General features: G+C 41.9%; 1 protein-coding gene across 1 annotated transcript in view; it reads left to right on the top strand.

Annotated features, from left to right (window-relative positions):
* The window catches only part of METAP1 (methionyl aminopeptidase 1), a 51,987-nt gene extending 46,881 nt beyond the window's left edge, over positions 1-5,106 (top strand). Inside the window, exons 10-11 of the mRNA XM_063458605.1 lie at positions 269-334; positions 2,755-5,106. Coding sequence (XP_063314675.1) covers positions 269-334; positions 2,755-2,915 — 227 coding nt within the window. The 3' untranslated portion in view covers positions 2,916-5,106. The remainder of the gene's footprint in view (positions 1-268; positions 335-2,754) is intronic.
* Positions 5,107-22,482: the final 17,376 nt, after the last annotated feature.

Raw genomic sequence — 22,482 nt, 5'->3', positions numbered from 1 at the left:
AGTATAGCAACATAATTTTTTTTTTTTTTTTTTTTTGCTATAATGAATAGCTTAATAAGATACAGGGATAGACACCAATATACATTATGCAATGCAGGACGCATGCAGGATTAAAAATGTTAGGTGGTTTGTTTAACTGTTATGGTATTACAAAAATGTTTTATAATGCTATTCACAACATTAAAAAGAAAAGGTGATTTTTACAAAAAAAATGTATTTATATGTATTTGTAGTACTCTGAGGTATTTTCTTTACTTTTCTCTTTTAGAAAACAAGGCTGTTGGTGTAATTAAACCAGGCCATGTGTTTACAATCGAACCAATGATCTGTGAAGGTAAGCAGTGCAACCTGTCTAGATATCTGTTGGCTACTCTAATTTTTTTATGATGTGTGCATTTTTTGTTTGGTTATCTGTGTATGCATGAGGGAACATTCTGCCATTCATTGCTTGATTTTCAGCTGCATCTATATCCAAACACAAATTATTGTAAATTAATTGTAACGACAGGCTCAGTTTGGGTTTCAAGAGTGCATATTATAACTTCAGTAGAGAAAAACTGTAGCTTACCAGTTTACAAAATACCTTACCTATTATTTTTTTTTGCATTGCTCTACTTCACTTGGCTTGGGTTTTCAATAACCAGAGTTGAAAACACAATTCATTGTTCTTGGGTTTATGCAAACCTGCAACATGCTGCAGAGCAATCTGAAGTCTGTATACGAAATTAAGGATATCGCTGGGGGTATGGTCAAAAATAAAATAGTAGCCAGTAAAAGGAAAACACGAACTACAATGTTCCCACTTGTAACAAATGCAAAGAGTGTAATAATAAAATGAAAGCATGCTTTTACCTTATTACGTGGGCAGTGGGATTGGAGAATAGATTTGGGTGAAATCATTTAGTTTAACTCCTGAAGGACAGCGGGTGTGTTATGCCGTCCTTGGAGACCCAGCTCTAAATGCCGGCGGGTGACCTAGCACGTCAACGCCTTGCGAGGACCTCACAATCACATGGACGGAATAGCCGTCCATAGCAGTGCCAGCAGGGGGAGTGCATGGAATGACAGGTAGTCCCCCCTGCTGCCTGAAATAAATTAGAAAAGAAATAAATATATAAATACATTAAAAATTAAAAAAAAGTAACAAATACATAATTAAAAAATATATATGTGTAATTTTGTTCTAACTGTATTTTGATATAGAAAGAAATATGTAAATGTATATACATAAATATATATGTATATATAAATAAAAAATATTTTTTAAAAATTAGAGATATAATATATATATTTTTTTCCTTCTTATTCTAGGTATATATTTATGTCATATTTTTACATAATTAAGTCATTTTATTAATAACAATTTGCGGGACCTGCCTGATAACCCAGGCAGAAAGTCCAGAGAATTTAATTTGCTAGAGCTATATTTAACCCTGTAACATTCCAAGACACCATAAAATCTGTACATGGGGGGTACTGTTTTACTCGCGAGACTTCGCTGAACACAAATATTAGTGTTTCAAAACAGTAAAATGTATTGCATCAAGGATATCATCAGTGAAAGTTATGTTTTTTTTTTGCATTTTAACACTGACCATATAATTGTTGTGATACGTTTTACAGTACTAATAGTACACTAATAGTTGTGTTCAGCGAAGTCTCCTGAGTATAACAGTACCCCTCATGTACAGGTTTTATTGTGTTTTCAAAAGTTACAGAGTCAAATATAAGGCTTGTGTTGCAGTTTTTTCCCATTGAAATTCACCAGTTTGGTTACGTTGCCTTTGAGACCGTATGGTAGCCCAGGAATGAGAATTACCCCCATGATGGCATACCATTTGCAAAAGTAGACAACCCAAGGTATTGCAAATGGAGTATGTCCAGTATTTTTTAGTAGCCACTTAGTCACAAACACTGCCCAAAATTGGCATTCAGATTAGTTTTTTGCATTTTTCACACACAACTCTAACTTTGGCCAGTGTTTGTGACTAAGCGGCTACTAAAAAACACTGGACAATAACCCATTTGCAATACAATGGGTTGTCTTCTATTGCAAATGGTATGCCATAATGGGGGTAATTCTCATTCCTGGGCTACCATACGGTCTCAAAGGCAACGTAACCAGTCTGGCGAATTTCAACGTGAAAAAACTGAAAAATGTAACATGCTATATTTGACCCTGTAACTTCCCAAAACACCATAAAACCTGTACATAGGGGTACTGTTGTACACATGAGACATCGATGAATACAAATATGTGTATTTTATTGCAGTAAAATCAAACAGTATAATGACATTTACAATCACAGTTAAAATGTCACGCAGAACTAAAAAAATAACAAAATTTCTTAATTTATTCATATTAAATTATGTTTCATAGCTAAATATTTGATGTTAAATGAAAGCCCAGTTTCCCCTGAATAAAATGATATACAATAAGTGGGGGTGCACTTAATATGAAAGAGGTGAATTACGGTTGAACAGACATATAGTCAAATTCCAAGTTTTGTTTACATTTTATTTTGATCAAAACGTGTACATTTGGCTCAGTACTTAAGGGGTTAATAATGTAATACTACACCAGGGTTCTATATTACATTGTACTTCTGAAAAAATTCTACCTGCTATGACATGTCAGACTAAAGATTGGGCAATCTTATGATTTTTATGGACCATCAGTGTGCCTGTGTAGAAATTGAATTTTTTGCAGTTCTCTTTGTGAATTAATTACTTTTTTCTTCTTCCATTCATTAGGAGGATGGCAAGACGAGACATGGCCAGATGGCTGGACTGCAGTAACGAGAGATGGAAAGCGCTCTGCACAGTTTGAGCACACCCTTTTAGTTACGGAAACTGGGTGTGAGATACTTACTAGGAGACTGGAAGATAATGGACGCCCCCATTTTATGTGTTAGATACTTTCATCAGGCTTAGCTGGCACATCTGAATGATCTTTCTCCTGCTTTGCATCACATTATTTTTATTTATTTTTTCCCCCTGCATTAACAAGAAAGATACCTGGAGAAGTGGGATATTGTCACATATCACATCCCTGTCTGTATGATGACAGAGAAAACATTGTGTTCAACTTGATTTCTACTTGAAACGTGTTAAAAACCTGAAAGAAACAGCTCTTTAAAAAAAATATCGAGTTTTTTCTTCTTTTACAAAAGGTTTACGGCTCATCCATATCATGACACTTTTTAGTTTTTATCCATTGTTCTTCTCCTTTTGCATCTTTAAACTTCTGTCTTTTGCCTTCACCTCCTTGTAAAGCAAAACACACAAGTTGCCTCCATCGCCAATATTTTAATGCAGGATAAACCTTTACCAAAAGTTTTCAAAAGTGCTCTCTGTCCCTTAGTTTACTTTTTTTTGTGCAGCCCAGTATTCTGAAATGAAAAAAAAAATCTTATGCCAATTCATAGTTTGCAGAATTTTAAATGGTACATTTAAAAGTGGGAATAATGTTTTCCTTTTTTTCATTTGTCTATTCTTAATATAATGGCCATATTTGTATTTTGCATTTTCTTCTTGCCGATGTTATGCAAACTATAACTGCTTCTGTGCTCTCTTCCTGCAATATGGTGAGCTGGTGTTTTTATATTTAGTTCTGCCTATAAGGCATAAAATACCATAGAGAGGTACTAAGGATTAACCGAACGTCACTGTACTGGACAGAAAGTACCACAGAGTTAGCTAGTTAACAAAAGGTCAAGGTTTCTATTTTCCTGAAAACCTGAGCATAAGCAAAGATATAGCTGCAAAACTTCAACAAGAAGAACTAGAAAACTTAAAGTATTAGTAAATATTATGGTCATTTTCTAGAGTAATTCCCACTGCTATGCTGTGCTTTATGGTGCTTGCAGTGCACCTTTGCTTTAATGGACAGTTACATTTATTTGGTAACTATGTCCTCAATAACAAAACTGTCTCTTTAGTTTCTTCTCCTTCAGTGAATTATGCCTATTTGCTCACCTCGTCTATATTATATTGGTGCCTTCAACTGTTCATTGCAGAAGAGCTTATAGCTAGAGATGTCTAGTCATGAAAATGTGCAGATGTCATTTACCCTATCAAAACGTTTTTGTTTTTGTTCTTTTAGGTTATTTTTTTTTTTTTTTTTAGAAACTGGTATGACATTGTTGGTTCTGTAATCTGCAGTGCTGCATTATCTCCTGTACCTTTGAAAAAATGGTCAAGCATGTCCATGCTCACACCAATTCACACTATTCAACACCTGGATCTAGAATATTTGTTGAATTGCAGGACAGACTTTCTGATTAAACTATACAATATGTCAATGTGAAGAAGACTATCTTCTAAATTTAGGGTTTTCGTGGCATATTCTGCTTCATGATATGTTGGAGAAAACATACTGAACCAAGCTTCAGCTTATAGTATTTTGAGTTTAGATGAGTCACTGTTTTCTACTTGTAAAAACTCTGTTGGGAAAATCTTTTTGAATGGAGCACAGTAAACACTATGCTGTTGGTTTTTCCTCTTTCTGTGCCCAAAAGTATGTTTTAATATGGCATCATGGGTGCCCCTGGATTTGCAAAGATAATATTTTTTTTCCTGGAGTGCCTCAGGTGTATATTGCTGTAAAGTACAGTTAGTTAATGGTGACCCATTCTATGCCGTTATATAATTATTTTGAAGAATCATTAAACTGACATGAAAGAGGATACAGAGCCGTTTTATTTGTTGTAAGTAGAATTTAATAAGTTACTGTGTGGTCTGATTGATCAGAGTTTTAAATATTTTAAACCAAATGATATATTTGTGAAAATTAAAAAAAAAAAAAAAAACTTGACTATTTTGGTCATTTCAGAGAATGTGGTGTTTTTACTTACATTTTTTTTGTCCACACACTCTAAAAGGTTGTATATTTGCATTGGAGATACACGTAATCATACATAGAAAAACCGTTAAAACTGTAGCCGTAGTACGTAATGATGTCACTTCAAAATATTCTCTCCATCCCCCCCCCCCCCCCTTTTCTTTTTCCACCAATAAAACTGATGTTACTAATGTAATGTTCTCATTTGTACAACCTATTGCCTGTTTTTAAATAAAGCAATACTGAAGTGGGTGGTTTGCAAATATTAGGCCAATTACTGAAGTTGAAACTTTTTTTTTTTTTACACCTAAAATTTGTAGCTGCCTTGTCAATTTTCAACAGATTCCCATTTACCAACTAAAAAGTATTTCAAATTTTGTAATTGTGTCTCAGATTTTATTTGGTAATTGCTATGTCTTCCCCCTAGGCTACTGATTAAGATGCTATTTTAAGTACTGTCATTTTTATGCTTGGTATTAAAATAATTGCTGCCAAGAACAACGTTTATTATTCCACAATGTTTATGCAATGCCTTTCAAACAGATCAATTTTTTACAGCACTGTACCAACACTTACTGCAAATGTAGAGCTATAAAACTTTATTTTTCTTTAATACACAACAGATAACAAACATTTCTTTATTTTTAATGATACTTGCACCTGACGTCCACCACATTGTCTGCATTTTTAATCCAAATATATAGCTTCCAAAAAAGAAACACAAAAAAAAAACTCCATGGTAAACTCACTAATATGTTTGTCAAGATTTAAAGTTACAAGGGTATCAAAATGGTAAACAGTGTTGTAAGTAGACCAAAACAATTAACAAGATATAATCTTGTAATTATTGAATGGAGCGCTAAAAGTATATGAAATGTGATGAGTGCGCACACCCCCAATACATGGGTATAAAGATCTTGATGCAGTAAAACATGAAGAGCTGAAAACAAACCACTGGTGCAGATGGTTTTTCACAAAAAAAATCATTGTGAAAGATAAGGCTCTATCTACATTAACGCTGATATAGGCAGCACCCCACTGCCACTCAATAATTACAATGTTATATCTTGTTCATTGTTTTTGTCTGTTTACTGAAAGGGTGAGGGACGGAATGTATTCCCTCACGGGTGTTTGAGAGCTGCTATGTTCTTTCACAAATTTACTTTGAAACGCTTTATCACAATGACTCGTTGAGTTATTCTGGTGTTGTAAGTACATGAATCATATGTAAGCATGCACATTTTGGCATTTGATGTTAAATTACTATATGTTGCCATGGAAGAAAGAAAAACATTAAATTGATTCATCAAGTGAATAGTAAACATTTGACTTATGCAAACATTTGTTTCGGCCTGTTAAAATTCCTTTTAATCCACACTCACACTAATTGATCCATCCATGATGTACCTGTGCTATCATATTCATAAGAAAATCACAGGCGAATTGAATCACAGGGGAAAAAAAAATTGGTAGATTTTGGCCTCATTACTATGCATTTTATTGCACAAAAATTATTTTTTTTTTTTGAATACTGCACCATAAGCCTAGCTCCTTAGGCACACCGTTCATATCAGAAGGGCTTCTTCATCAAATGTTTTCACACAGTCTTGGCCCGAACAACAGAGTGCGCAGCCTGGTTGCAGACAGTCAGAGAAACTACAGTTAGTGATATCCTTACTATATGTCTCCGACTGTTCTCACCTTATAATGCGGGGAGCTATTTTGCTCCTTGAAGTGAAGTGGGTTATTTATAAAACTGTTTTGCTTTGGGGCTTTTTTCTCACAACAGGATACTTACAGGGACACTATAGTCACATGAACAACTTTAGCTTAATGAAGCAGTTTTGGTGTATAGAACATGCCCCTGCAGCCTCACTGTTCAATCCTCTGCCACTTAGGAGTTAAATCCCTTTGTTTATGAACCCTAGTCACACCTCCCTGCATGTGATTTGCACAGCCTTCCATAAACACTTCCTGTAAAGAGAGCCCTATTTAGGCTTTCTTTATTGCAAGTTCTGTTTAATTAAGATTTTCTTAGTCCCTGCTGTTAATAGCTTGCTAGACCCTGCAAGATCCTCCTGTATGTGATTAAAGTTCAATTAAGAGATTGAGATACAATTATTTAAGGTAAATTACATCTGTTTGAAAGTGAAACCAGTTTTTTTTTTTTCATGCAGGCTCTGTCAATCATAGCCAGGGGAGGTGTGGCTAGGGCTGCATAAACAGAAACAAAGTGATTTAACTCCTAAATGACAGTGAATTGAGCAGTGAAATTGCAGGGGAATGATCTATACCAGTGATGGCGAACCTATGGCACGCGTGCCACAGGTGGCACGCCGGGCTCTCTCTGTGGGCACGCGGCCATAGCTTTGCCATCACTGCAGAGTAGGCGCCAGCCCGAAACGGCAGGCGCCTACTCTGCTTCCGTGTCGGGAGGACCGGAAGCAGGGGGGAGGGATCGAGGAAGCAGCTCTCCCGTCCTCCCGCGAGCTGTGTGGAGCGTTGCCGCGCATTACCATGGCAACGCTCCACACAGCATCGCGCGGGAGGACAGGAGAGCTGCAGGACCTGTCCTCCTGTTCTGCATACCACCACCGGACCACCAGGGATGGCTGTGTTCCCCCCCTCCCCTTCCCCAAAGGTAACAAGAAGGGAAGGGGGGGGGGGAGATACTGATGTAATAACCTACCCCCCTTACCCACAGCATCCCTACTCCCAGCACCCCTACTCCTTCTACTCCCCCTACCCCCAGCACCCCTACTCCCACTACCCCCAGCACCCCTACTCCCACTACCCCCAGCACCCCTACTCCCACTACCTCCAGCACCCCTACTCCCACTACCCCAGCACCCCTACTCCCACTACCCCTAGCACCCCTACTCCCAGCACCCCTACTCCCCCTACCCCAGCACCACTACCTCCAGCACCACTACCCACAGTACCACTACCCCCAGCACCCCTACTCCCACTGATGTAGAATTATTTAAAAATCTTTATTGCACCTGTATTGAATTATTGTACTAACTCCATTTTAATCTCACATAACCTCACATTATGACAGACCCTCCATTTTGTCTACATTACATGACAGAATTTCCTAACAGCATTTAGTATAATGAATAGAGACTGTATTTTCTATAAAGACATGACTAACCCCGGAATTGCTGAATCTCCTGTAATTTGCAACATAGTATAATCTGAAGGCCATGAGAACACTGTACTAATGAAATGTTCTATTCATAAAAGAACCTTGCACCTGACCACGAGTCTGACATCACTAACTGCCCAAAATGACGCTCAAGCCCCCCTTCCCACCGAGTAAGCCTCATGCTGGGAGAGATTGCGCTTGAGCCATCTGTCCACACCCGTGTCCAGAACAATACCACCTCCCGGTGGGAGGACACCTAGCTAGTCACTCAAATCTCTGAGCCAATTAATCATATTGATGGGTGGACACTGACATAAGCCACTTAACATTTAATCCAATTAATGATGTTTATTTGTTATTATCTGATATTCAATGATGATGTCATTTTGCCTTTAAAAGGGTCTGCATACCCGTTTTCTAACCAGATGCCATTAAATTTTCTGAAGTGCTTTTAACCTGAACTCCATGTGTCAGTGTGAACTTACTTCTGCGTATACGCAATTTAATCATCACAGATTTGGACAGGAACAGATAGACATTTAAACATATTTGTTTATTTCTAAATTAATCTACATCAATTTGGCGCCCAGAACGTGGGGCATCGGGCTATGGCCTCTGGCCGGTAAGCCGTCCTAAGGAAGACGCTGTTGGACGGAGGAATCCGGGGGGAAGGAAAGGGAGACTGATCACCTCCCTGTACACGGTAGAGACTTCTGCAGAGCCTAGCCGGTATGTTCCAGCCCCCTTTGATTGACCCGTCCAGGTGTCTGTGACTGCTTCCCGGGAGGACATCAAAGACAGGTAATATCTTGCCCGGTGTCTTGTTACTCACTTGTTTACCTGCATTTAGTCTATCTGTTGCCTGGGTGTGTTTGTATTGGCCTGTTTTAGTTTAAGTGCCCGGGTTGAGTGTTTATTTGTTTCCCCTTTTGGGATAAAGGGGGGTGGACCTGTGGTAGTTTGCCTGGGGGTCCTCTGTTTGTCTGTTTACCCCTTTTGGGATAAAGGGGGGTGGACCTGGGGGTGTTTGCCTGGGGTCCTCTGTTGCCTCTTTACTCCTTTTAGGAACCACGTGGCTGTGGTTGTAAGGAAAAAGGGGGGTGGACCTGTGGAAGTTTTCCTGGGGGTCTTCTTTGCCTGTTTACCTCTTTTAGGAGCCTCGTGGCTGTGGCTGTAAGGAAAAAGAGGAGGGGGGAATCTGTGGAGGGGTGTAGACTCATTGCTTCCTGGGGATTCCCCATGGTGTCACTTTGATAGCCTAGCTAGCCTCATTGTGCACATAACTCTGCTTGCAGAGAGGTGGTAACCTCCAGCTTCGAGCGCTGAGGCTGGTGGAATTCCAATTTTTTTATTTGTGGCGGGCGGATTCAAGCAGGCATTGCTTGTCTCCAGCACCTCGTGGTAGTTTTACACCTAAAATTTGTAGCTGCCTTGTCAATTTTCAACAGATTCCCATTTACCAACTAAAAAGTATTTCAAATTTTGTAATTGTGTCTCAGATTTTATTTGGTAATTGCTATGTCTTCCCCCTAGGCTACTGATTAAGATGCTATTTTAAGTACTGTCATTTTTATGCTTGGTATTAAAATAATTGCTGCCAAGAACAACGTTTATTATTCCACAATGTTTATGCAATGCCTTTCAAACAGATCAATTTTTTACAGCACTGTACCAACACTTACTGCAAATGTAGAGCTATAAAACTTTATTTTTCTTTAATACACAACAGATAACAAACATTTCTTTATTTTTAATGATACTTGCACCTGACGTCCACCACATTGTCTGCATTTTTAATCCAAATATATAGCTTCCAAAAAAGAAACACAAAAAAAAAACTCCATGGTAAACTCACTAATATGTTTGTCAAGATTTAAAGTTACAAGGGTATCAAAATGGTAAACAGTGTTGTAAGTAGACCAAAACAATTAACAAGATATAATCTTGTAATTATTGAATGGAGCGCTAAAAGTATATGAAATGTGATGAGTGCGCACACCCCCAATACATGGGTATAAAGATCTTGATGCAGTAAAACATGAAGAGCTGAAAACAAACCACTGGTGCAGATGGTTTTTCACAAAAAAAATCATTGTGAAAGATAAGGCTCTATCTACATTAACGCTGATATAGGCAGCACCCCACTGCCACTCAATAATTACAATGTTATATCTTGTTCATTGTTTTTGTCTGTTTACTGAAAGGGTGAGGGACGGAATGTATTCCCTCACGGGTGTTTGAGAGCTGCTATGTTCTTTCACAAATTTACTTTGAAACGCTTTATCACAATGACTCGTTGAGTTATTCTGGTGTTGTAAGTACATGAATCATATGTAAGCATGCACATTTTGGCATTTGATGTTAAATTACTATATGTTGCCATGGAAGAAAGAAAAACATTAAATTGATTCATCAAGTGAATAGTAAACATTTGACTTATGCAAACATTTGTTTCGGCCTGTTAAAATTCCTTTTAATCCACACTCACACTAATTGATCCATCCATGATGTACCTGTGCTATCATATTCATAAGAAAATCACAGGCGAATTGAATCACAGGGGAAAAAAAAATTGGTAGATTTTGGCCTCATTACTATGCATTTTATTGCACAAAAATTATTTTTTTTTTTTGAATACTGCACCATAAGCCTAGCTCCTTAGGCACACCGTTCATATCAGAAGGGCTTCTTCATCAAATGTTTTCACACAGTCTTGGCCCGAACAACAGAGTGCGCAGCCTGGTTGCAGACAGTCAGAGAAACTACAGTTAGTGATATCCTTACTATATGTCTCCGACTGTTCTCACCTTATAATGCGGGGAGCTATTTTGCTCCTTGAAGTGAAGTGGGTTATTTATAAAACTGTTTTGCTTTGGGGCTTTTTTCTCACAACAGGATACTTACAGGGACACTATAGTCACATGAACAACTTTAGCTTAATGAAGCAGTTTTGGTGTATAGAACATGCCCCTGCAGCCTCACTGTTCAATCCTCTGCCACTTAGGAGTTAAATCCCTTTGTTTATGAACCCTAGTCACACCTCCCTGCATGTGATTTGCACAGCCTTCCATAAACACTTCCTGTAAAGAGAGCCCTATTTAGGCTTTCTTTATTGCAAGTTCTGTTTAATTAAGATTTTCTTAGTCCCTGCTGTTAATAGCTTGCTAGACCCTGCAAGATCCTCCTGTATGTGATTAAAGTTCAATTAAGAGATTGAGATACAATTATTTAAGGTAAATTACATCTGTTTGAAAGTGAAACCAGTTTTTTTTTTTTCATGCAGGCTCTGTCAATCATAGCCAGGGGAGGTGTGGCTAGGGCTGCATAAACAGAAACAAAGTGATTTAACTCCTAAATGACAGTGAATTGAGCAGTGAAATTGCAGGGGAATGATCTATACCAGTGATGGCGAACCTATGGCACGCGTGCCACAGGTGGCACGCCGGGCTCTCTCTGTGGGCACGCGGCCATAGCTTTGCCATCACTGCAGAGTAGGCGCCAGCCCGAAACGGCAGGCGCCTACTCTGCTTCCGTGTCGGGAGGACCGGAAGCAGGGGGGAGGGATCGAGGAAGCAGCTCTCCCGTCCTCCCGCGAGCTGTGTGGAGCGTTGCCGCGCATTACCATGGCAACGCTCCACACAGCATCGCGCGGGAGGACAGGAGAGCTGCAGGACCTGTCCTCCTGTTCTGCATACCACCACCGGACCACCAGGGATGGCTGTGTTCCCCCCCTCCCCTTCCCCAAAGGTAACAAGAAGGGAAGGGGGGGGGGGAGATACTGATGTAATAACCTACCCCCCTTACCCACAGCATCCCTACTCCCAGCACCCCTACTCCTTCTACTCCCCCTACCCCCAGCACCCCTACTCCCACTACCCCCAGCACCCCTACTCCCACTACCCCCAGCACCCCTACTCCCACTACCTCCAGCACCCCTACTCCCACTACCCCAGCACCCCTACTCCCACTACCCCTAGCACCCCTACTCCCAGCACCCCTACTCCCCCTACCCCAGCACCACTACCTCCAGCACCACTACCCACAGTACCACTACCCCCAGCACCCCTACTCCCACTGATGTAGAATTATTTAAAAATCTTTATTGCACCTGTATTGAATTATTGTACTAACTCCATTTTAATCTCACATAACCTCACATTATGACAGACCCTCCATTTTGTCTACATTACATGACAGAATTTCCTAACAGCATTTAGTATAATGAATAGAGACTGTATTTTCTATAAAGACATGACTAACCCCGGAATTGCTGAATCTCCTGTAATTTGCAACATAGTATAATCTGAAGGCCATGAGAACACTGTACTAATGAAATGTTCTATTCATAAAAGAACCTTGCACCTGACCACGAGTCTGACATCACTAACTGCCCAAAATGACGCTCAAGCCCCCCTTCCCACCGAGTAAGCCTCATGCTGGGAGAGATTGCGCTTGAGCCATCTGTCCACACCCGTGTCCAGAACAATACCACCTCCCGGTGGGAGGACACCTAGCTAGTCACTCAAATCTCTGAGCCAATTAATCATATTGATGGGTGGACACTGACATAAGCCACTTAACATTTAATCCAATTAATGATGTTTATTTGTTATTATCTGATATTCAATGATGATGTCATTTTGCCTTTAAAAGGGTCTGCATACCCGTTTTCTAACCAGATGCCATTAAATTTTCTGAAGTGCTTTTAACCTGAACTCCATGTGTCAGTGTGAACTTACTTCTGCGTATACGCAATTTAATCATCACAGATTTGGACAGGAACAGATAGACATTTAAACATATTTGTTTATTTCTAAATTAATCTACATCAATTTGGCGCCCAGAACGTGGGGCATCGGGCTATGGCCTCTGGCCGGTAAGCCGTCCTAAGGAAGACGCTGTTGGACGGAGGAATCCGGGGGGAAGGAAAGGGAGACTGATCACCTCCCTGTACACGGTAGAGACTTCTGCAGAGCCTAGCCGGTATGTTCCAGCCCCCTTTGATTGACCCGTCCAGGTGTCTGTGACTGCTTCCCGGGAGGACATCAAAGACAGGTAATATCTTGCCCGGTGTCTTGTTACTCACTTGTTTACCTGCATTTAGTCTATCTGTTGCCTGGGTGTGTTTGTATTGGCCTGTTTTAGTTTAAGTGCCCGGGTTGAGTGTTTATTTGTTTCCCCTTTTGGGATAAAGGGGGGTGGACCTGTGGTAGTTTGCCTGGGGGTCCTCTGTTTGTCTGTTTACCCCTTTTGGGATAAAGGGGGGTGGACCTGGGGGTGTTTGCCTGGGGTCCTCTGTTGCCTCTTTACTCCTTTTAGGAACCACGTGGCTGTGGTTGTAAGGAAAAAGGGGGGTGGACCTGTGGAAGTTTTCCTGGGGGTCTTCTTTGCCTGTTTACCTCTTTTAGGAGCCTCGTGGCTGTGGCTGTAAGGAAAAAGAGGAGGGGGGAATCTGTGGAGGGGTGTAGACTCATTGCTTCCTGGGGATTCCCCATGGTGTCACTTTGATAGCCTAGCTAGCCTCATTGTGCACATAACTCTGCTTGCAGAGAGGTGGTAACCTCCAGCTTCGAGCGCTGAGGCTGGTGGAATTCCAATTTTTTTATTTGTGGCGGGCGGATTCAAGCAGGCATTGCTTGTCTCCAGCACCTCGTGGTAGTGAGACTTATGAGTGGGTTCATAGGGGCGCTACGTGAGTGAGTATAGAGGTGGCCACACTTAGTGGACTGCTGTAATGAGGGAGGCTATACAGGATTCGGGTCGGAGAGGATTGCTGTTTCCTGTGGCCGCTGGTAGTTAGACTTACGAAAGTCGTTCTCCGAGCGGGGACACTACGAGGTTGAGGGAGGTGACTTTGGTCACACGATTAAAGGAAAGGGATTACTGTTGATTTTATTTGAACTGTGATGCATGCACTGTATTTCAATTGAATTGTGTTTTTTGGTTAATTGGGAGTCATTCAAACTCCTGTGTCTGTCTCTAAAATTTCTCCTTACTTTTTACTTTTCCTATACTTCCTGTATTATTTACTCTATCCTCTACTATTTCTCTTGTGAGAGAAGTGATTGGTCACACACTTCTCACCCCGCTCCAATCCGTGGCTACCACCTCGGGTACACGGAATTAGTGACTAGTCTGCGTTTTGGGAAGATGCACTTGGAGGGACCCACCCTTCTGAGTGGCAGCCGACCATTGTAGACACTCTGTTTCATCTTCTTTCCCCCTATATCTGGGACGCCTGTATAGGGGGGGATATGGGACAGGAATTGAGTAAGCCCGGTAGGGGCTGGCTCGCATGTGATTTAGTTGAAGACAGAGAGGGTGAAGAGATGGTTAAGAAAGTTGATAAGATTGCTAAAGTATGTGGAATTGCCGTACCTGTGTGCGGAAGATTGCAGCCAGAAAGCTAGGCGTAAGTTATTGACAGAAAAGAAAGGGAAGCTTTTAGATCATGATTTAGTCCATACAGCAGAAGCCTGGTTATATTATAATTGTCCTTCTGTCTTGTTACTATAACGTAACTGTCTTTCCAGCACTGACATGGTTAAAATTTCATGCTTGCAGTCCCTCTTGTTTCTCTCCCTCTCTCCTCCTACCCCTCCCTTTTTGCCTTCTGTGAGACAAGGGGGGGAGGAGGGAGGGGGGGGGCGTGGTCGCGATTCAGATTTGTGTTCCGTAGAGTTATTCAGAAACTACTGATAAGACTTAGCAATGGAATTTTTGCTAGAAAATATTCTAATTGTGTATTTTGCTACTTACATAGGAGTGATGTGTCGTATAGGAGGTTTCTAGGGTTTGTGTGTTGTTGTTGTTGTTGCCATTTGTGTGACGCCAGCAGGTTCCGTGGCGTTGTATATGTATTTGGACGTGTTGGGTGATTAATAGCTGGTGAATGATGGGGGAGGTTAGTTGCATCCCGTGAGTTTATTTTTGCACCATGTTATTCCAAAGCTTCACGGGCTGTTAAATGTATAATGTTTTCATTTGTCTTATTTAATCCGTCAAGTCTGTCCATAGTTTAGTATTTCATTTTGCCGAACAGAATGTTGCTTCTCTGATTTATTTTATTAGGCTATAACTTAGTGTAGCTAAGCTGAAATGCCCTAAAGAAAATGGCCCCTAGAACAAAAGAAGGTTGTCCTTAAGTGCCCTCACTCTGCCCTTAGTGAGGTCATATCCGCCCATATATCGTGTCAATTCGAGATCTACTTCTACCACGCTCATCCTATCCTAAGACATGCTGTCTTCCTTAATTCCCACATATTATGAACAAAAAAAGTTACAATTACTTAAATAATCCTGCTATTAGTTTCCCTATATCAGGAAAGTGTCTGTGACAAGTAATGGTTAATATGTAGATAGAATATATATATGTATCGATTCATGTGTTTTAACTTTGTGTGTAAAAAAAAAAAATTGATAACATGCTGGAAGAGGGGTTATCTTAAAGAACATTTACTAAAAGAAGTTTCTAATAAACAAAGATTTCTTGAACAAATGGTAATACAATTAAGGATTGGTTTCAAAATGTTTTGATCTAATTGAAAAGGAACCAGTTAACATTATAAGCATAACTATTAACAAATGAGGGGGGCGTGGCCGGCAGCACGAGAGAGCAGACGCGTGTCTCAGGAGCTCCGGGCCCGAACAGACAGAAATACTCAACAATTCCCGGTTCGGAATCCAAACAGCCCAAGCAGGCCAGAACCCCCACCAGAGACAAATATGGGGCGCAAGAACAAACGCTTTCGCCCTCCAGAGGCTCAAAAACAGCCTGATATCAGGCTATCATTCGAGATGCCAGCGGCTGCGGCCCAATCCAAGATGGCGCCCGCAGCAAACTGTGCGGAAGATGACTCGGAGGCATCCCAAGAAGATAGGGAGCTGCTCACATCCCCAGAGTCGGAAGACCGCACTTCGGAAGTGGAGTCTGAGGATGATTCTGCTCCAGTCACCAAGGGAGACATGAAGGACCTAATTCAAGAGATACGCAGAGTCTGGAAGGCAGACCTCAAAGAGGCTCAAACTGAAATAGGGGAACTCAGGCACAAAATCGTGGAAGTACAACAGAAAGACGGCACCCGTGAAAAGTAAATAACAACCACTCAGAGACAAGTGGAGGACCTGGCACAGCAAGTCAGAGACCTCTCACGATCAGTGACCACCTTAGAGACGAGACACAGAAGGAGGAACATACGGGTAAGAGGGGTGCCAGAAGGTGTTGGGGAGGAGGCCCTGCTCCCATATATACGGGGGGTAGTAGCTTCACTCCTCGCCAGAAAAGACACCAAGGACCTGATAACAACGGCCTTCAGGATCCGTAAAGCCGCGACTGCCCCCTCCCAAGCACCGAGAGATGTTATAGCCACCACCAGGGACATCACGGTGAGAACCGCCATCATGTCTAGGTCTAGAACCCTCGGAACGGTCACCTATGAAGGCGGAGCGGTGTCCATATATGGAGACTTACCATTTGGAGTGTTGGCAGCAAAAAGACACCTAGCCCCCACTGCAAGGCAACTGAGAGACGCCATGATCCGGTACCGTTGGGGAGACGACGGATCGCTGATAGTACCACGGGGACCCGAGACTTTCATACTAACCCCAGCAGATGATCCAAGAGTCTTCTTGCAGAAGCTGAACCTCGGAACTACCAATTCAAAAGAGCCGGGACCTACCCGTATGCCAAAGGACACAGGGACACGAACTATTCCACATCCATGACAAAGACGACCTGGACAGATAGATCCTGTACACACTGGGTCTCCCGGACGCTAAAGAGAGACCTCACATACACAGGTCAGATAGCAGCAAACCCACCGGATCATAGGCGACGGCAACACCGTGCCGAGCACCTAATCCCTAACAGCACTAATATGCAAGATTAGGACACACAAACACACTAGTGACACATAAGACGACAATCTAACTGACACACTAAGGCCACCATGTGAATACAAGCCCCCGACAGCAAGCAACGACCGCAGCCCCCCCATAGAGACTGATATGTACAAAACTTACTAGTATTGTATTTGATATGCTAAAATAAGAACCATTACAAGATATATGTTGTAAACATACCAGTTATCATACTACGAACCAGTTGTATAAGGTGGAAATATTTCTAATAAAATATAAATAAAAAAAAAAAACTATTAACAAATGAATAAGGTGGGAGTGTGTTCCAATCTGTTTTTTACTGGATAATGTTTGCCTCCAAGATTAAAAGACTGACTAACATAATTTTTGTTGTAAGCCCAGATATTTTATTATTGCATATGCATAGGAATTGAGACTTTGGGCATTATAGTGTATTAATTCTAGATCTGTTACTAGCAGCAAGTGCTTAGCCTTATGCCTATCCCACTCATGCTTAAACACTTCTACTGAGTTAACCTCTACCACTCCAGTTGGAAGGCTATTCCATGCATCCACTACCCTCTCAGTAATGTAATACTTCCTGATATTATTTTTAAACCTTGTCCCTCTATTTTTGAGACTATGTCCTCTTGTTATGGTAGTTTTCCTTCTTTTAAATATAGTCTCCACTTTTACTGTGTTGTTTCCCTTTATGTATTTAAAATGCTTTTATCATATTTCCCCTGTCTCGTCTTTTCACCAAGCTACACCTGTTAAGATCCTTTAACCTTTCCTGGTGAATTTTATCCTGCAATCCATGAACCAGTTTAGTAGCCCTTCTTTGAACTCTCTTTAAGGTATCCATATCCTTCTGAAGATATGGTCTCCAGTACTGTATCCAGTACTCTAAGTGAGGTCTCACCAGTGTTCTGTACAATGGCATGAGCATTTCCCTCTTCCTACTGCTAATACCTCTCCCTATGCAACCAAGCACTCTGCTAGCATTTTCTGCTGCTCTATTACATTGTACATTGTCATTAACAGCCAGAAACTGGAAAACAAGAAATGTGAATTAATGTATAGCTATTTATAAGCTTAACAAAATCTCCATTATCTTTTTCATTTATTTTGCAGAAGACAACGTTATTTGTCTATTTTGTATGTTTTAAAAATACATTATCAGTGAAGAGTAGAATAAATTTTATCCCATTTGCGAGACATAAAATTGTGATAATGTATATTTGTGATATAAGTAGGAATTACATTTTGAGATGTTAGATATAAATTAATAAAATAAAGAACGAGAGTCAGGGATAGCGTCTGTCTCCACGGGCACAAGTCTGGTGTGGGAGAAGTGGTGGGCTAGCCACTGCGGGACACCCACGGAGTGAAACGTTCGAGGCCTGTGCAGACAAGATGAGCATGTTAGCCTTTTATTATTTTTCTCTAGGGAAAGCATAGGGCCAGTTAATAGTTGTTGTACATGGGCTATTTGCAGCCTCCATTGCATTTCTACCTAGTCTTGATTTCTGATGTATCCCCCATTGCTACATCACCTGTCTGCTCCCTTACCTGCCCACCCCCGCTTACTCCTTCCACCGATCCCTCCCCTTCATCTACAGTCTCCCACTTTCTCCTCCTACTCCTCCCTCTACTCCACCTTCTCCTCTCTCCTCCTACTTCTCCTCTACTCCTCCTCCTACTCCTCCCTCTACTCCACCTTCTCCTCTTTCCTCCTACTTCTCCTCTACTCCTCCTACTCCTTCCTCCTGCTCTTACTCCTCCCTCCTCTTCCTACTCCTCCCTCTACTCCACTTTCTCCTCCTACTCCTCCCTCTACTCCACCTTCTCCTCTCTCCTCCTACTTCTCCTCTATTCCTCCTCCTACTCCTCCCTCTACTCCACCTTCTCCTCCTCTTACTCCTTCTTCCTCTTTCTACTCCTCCCTCTACTCCACTTTCTCCTTCTCCTCCTCCTCTACTCCACCTTCTCCTCTCTCCTCCTACTTCTTGTAGCGGTACTTACCTTATCCGGGGGCCGGCCGCGGTCCTCTCTTCAAGCCGCGCGCGGTCCTGCGGCTGCACGAGCCGTGCGCGGCTCATCCGACTGCTCTATCAGGAAGGCGGGCAGTGACCGCGAGAAGCGGTCACGTGTCCCGCCTGCAGCTAAGAGCGCGCCGCGAGTCTCGGGCGCGCTCTTAAAGAGACAGTGGGAGCCTAAATTGAAAAAAGGCTCCCATTGGCTCCTGTCATGCCAATCACCCCATACACTTACCTGTTGGGGGAGTGGAAGTGACAGGAGCCAATCACATTAGTTTGATAGCTACTTATACTTACCCTTTTCCCTTAGTTCCTTGCCCTATCGTGGTTTCTGCTACAGTTCCCTTTAGTGCTTGTTGTGTTCAGTTGTGTTTCTCCGTATTCGACCTTGGCTTTGTACTCTGACTTCGTTTTCGCTTTATCCTTATTTGTACTGTTTGCCGGCTTGCTGATTCCTGTGTACCAGACCCCGGCTAGTTTTCGTTTACGCTGTCTCTTTGTGCCCTTGACCTCGGATCGTTCCTGACTCTGTCTTTTCTTATTACGTCGAGTCCGGCCACTCTAAGGTCCGGTAGACGTATCTCTCCTCTGTACTGTCCTCTGTTTGGCTGGATCCTGCGTGTAGGGGTATATACTCGTTACACTTCTCCTCTATTCCTCCTTCTCCTCCCTCTACTCCACTTTCTCCTTCTACTCCACCTTCTCCTCTCTCCTCCTACTTCTCCTCTATTCCTCCTCCTACTCCTCCCTCTACTCCACCTTCTCCTCCTCTTACTCCTTCTTCCTCTTTCTACTCCTCCCTCTACTCCACTTTCTCCTTCTCCTCCTCCTCTACTCCACCTTCTCCTCTCTCCTCCTACTTCTCCTCTAGGCCTCCTTCTCCTCCTCCTACTCCTCCCTCTACTCCACTTTCTCCTTCTACTCCACCTTCTCCTCTCTCCTCCTACTTCTCCTCTATTCCTCCTTCTCCTCCTCCTACTCCTCCCTCTACTCCACCATCTCCTCCTCCTCCTTCTTCCTGCTCTTACTCCTCCATCCTCTTTCTACTCCTCCCTCTACTCCACCTTCTCCTCCTCCTACTTCCCCTGTCCTTCACATTATTCAGACTGGTGGAGGTGCACTTCATCATGAAAGAACTGTTTTGGGCACTCTCAAGGAAATAGTGCGGTCCTGACCCAGATTCCCATGGAAGTAAGACACCTGTAAGGGAGGTGGCTGTCCCTCATGTTTTTCTTCACTAAGTCCCCAGAAATCTCATGAAAGGAACCTGACTCATTAGAACAAAACATGAAACACTAACAATCAATTTACAACTCTCTACAGAGGGGGGGTCAGCAAGAGAACTGTAAATAGAAAGACAAATACCCCCCAATCTCACACAGAAATAGGTGAGGAAACCTCTTCTACTGCTCCTCATGGTTGCTTTGAACAGATGAAAGAAGAAATAAGACACCTTTCAACAGAGCATGCAGTAGCTTTACCAGATCCTGACTCCACTCTGTTTGCGGATAAAGAGGAAAGGTACCATACTGGATTTGCTGCTGCTACAGAAGATCAGGTACGTCAAGCATCTTCACTTTCCTCACCCACATCTGCTCAAGACGCTGAATTGACAGCCTTCTCAGTGGCATACAAAATGCCTGAAGGAAGACATGCCAATACCTACACTGACTCAAGATATGCCCTGGGTGCAGCACATTATTTTGGATCAATCTGGAAGATAAGAAGCACCACTCAGCTGACCAAGCTGCCAACCAAGCCACAAGTGCACCAAGGGAAGTGGACGGAAGGGTGTCCGCTGAAGAAACTTCTATACTCACCATGTAGATCCTACCTACAGATCTCAAGCTTCTGAAAGAATGACAAGCAGCTGCCTGACCCTGAAGAAATACAAAGCTGGGAAAAAAGACGGGCTGTACTCCAACACTCTCAAGTTCTGTTTACCCAAAAACCATGTACTGGGCAGTGGGCCCATGGAACTTTATACCTATCCAAGACCCTCATGAACTCTTTGATCTCTAAATACTCTAAAGCACCTAGAATTACTCCTCTAATCATCAGTTACTGCCGATCCTGTGTTATTTGTGCCAAGGACAGCTCAGGCAGGAGAGGAGGAGAATCCTAAGCACCTAGCTAACTCTCACTATCCCTTTCAAGAATCCAGGTGATAAAGAGCTGCTGGGTCAAATATGCACTAGTTATAATAGACATTTTGTCAGGATGGCCAGAAGCTTAGCCGGTCATCAATGTGTCAACCAAGACCATATACCCAATAGTGCATTGTGAAAGTTGCAGAGATCACTCAGTGGATTCATTGTTCCAGATTCAAGACTCTCTCTCTCTCTGCAACATGGGAAGTAACATTTGTTGATTTTGACACACTTTTGACTCTAAAGGAAAAATGACTTGTTAAAAAAAAATAAAAAGATACCAACAAGTAGGTGTTTGATGGCCATAATAATGCCTGACCACCTGCCATTGATGGAAAGCCGAGGACCCCAAAAGGAGACCTCGTGAAGCTAAAGAGATCCAAACGCCAAGCTTCCTCAGGATTATTTGCCCATCCTGAGTTTGTGGTGATATTAATATTGACTAAATGATCCGAGTCCACCTACGCTGATGTAGCGTGGGACAGGTTTAATACTACAATGCATAAGCAAATGTGCCCTAGCCAAGGTTATTATGTCCATACACATGATACATGACAAGGTACTCTTGACACACCACATTCATGCTTCAGAACACAAAGAGGAGCACCCCTATAAAGGAAAGTTTGACACATATATATATTGATGCCATAGGTGTGCCAAGGGGGGTACCAGATGATTTTGCAGTAAAAGGAAAGTTTGAGTCCATTTTCCCAACCGTCACTGCTAATAATAATATTTTGATTTGCATTTATTATATCTATTGCAACCAATAACGTTTACCTGTCACCATGACTTGTTGTGCCTATACTCCAGATAACACAGGTCCATATGGTAATGTAAGCTTGTCTATTTTATGATGTCCCTCTGAAGAACTAAGAAGACTTTAAGAACCGTTACTTCATAGGGTTTTGTGCCTTTGGGCTAACCTGTCTTCTGAAACTAACCAATAAAGTTTATCTTTTTTAGAATCTAACATTTCATAGGGGGGACTGATGTAGAATTATTTAAAAATCTTTATTGCACCTGTATTGAATTATTGTACTAACTCCATTTTAATCTCACATAACCTCACATTATGACAGACCCTCCATTTTGTCTACATTACATGACAGAATTCCATAACAGCATTTAGTATAATGAATAGAGACTGTATTTTCTATAAAGACATGACTAACCCCGGAATTGCTGAATCTCCTGTAATTTGCAACATAGTATAATCTGAAGGCCATGAGAACACTGTACTAATGAAATGTTCTATTCATAAAAGAACCTTGCACCTGACCACGAGTCTGACATCACTAACTGCCCAAAATGACGCTCAAGCCCCCCTTCCCACCGAGTAAGCCTCATGCTGGGAGAGATGGCGCTTGAGCCATCTGTCCACACCCGTGTCCAGAACAATACCACCTCCCGGTGGGAGGACACCTAGCTAGTCACTCAAAT

This window comes from Pelobates fuscus, chromosome 6 (genome assembly GCF_036172605.1).
Source record: "Pelobates fuscus isolate aPelFus1 chromosome 6, aPelFus1.pri, whole genome shotgun sequence".
NCBI lineage: Eukaryota > Metazoa > Chordata > Amphibia > Anura > Pelobatidae > Pelobates > Pelobates fuscus.
The sequence above is the reverse complement of the archived record's forward strand: the minus strand, read 5'-3'. Positions and strand labels throughout refer to the sequence as shown.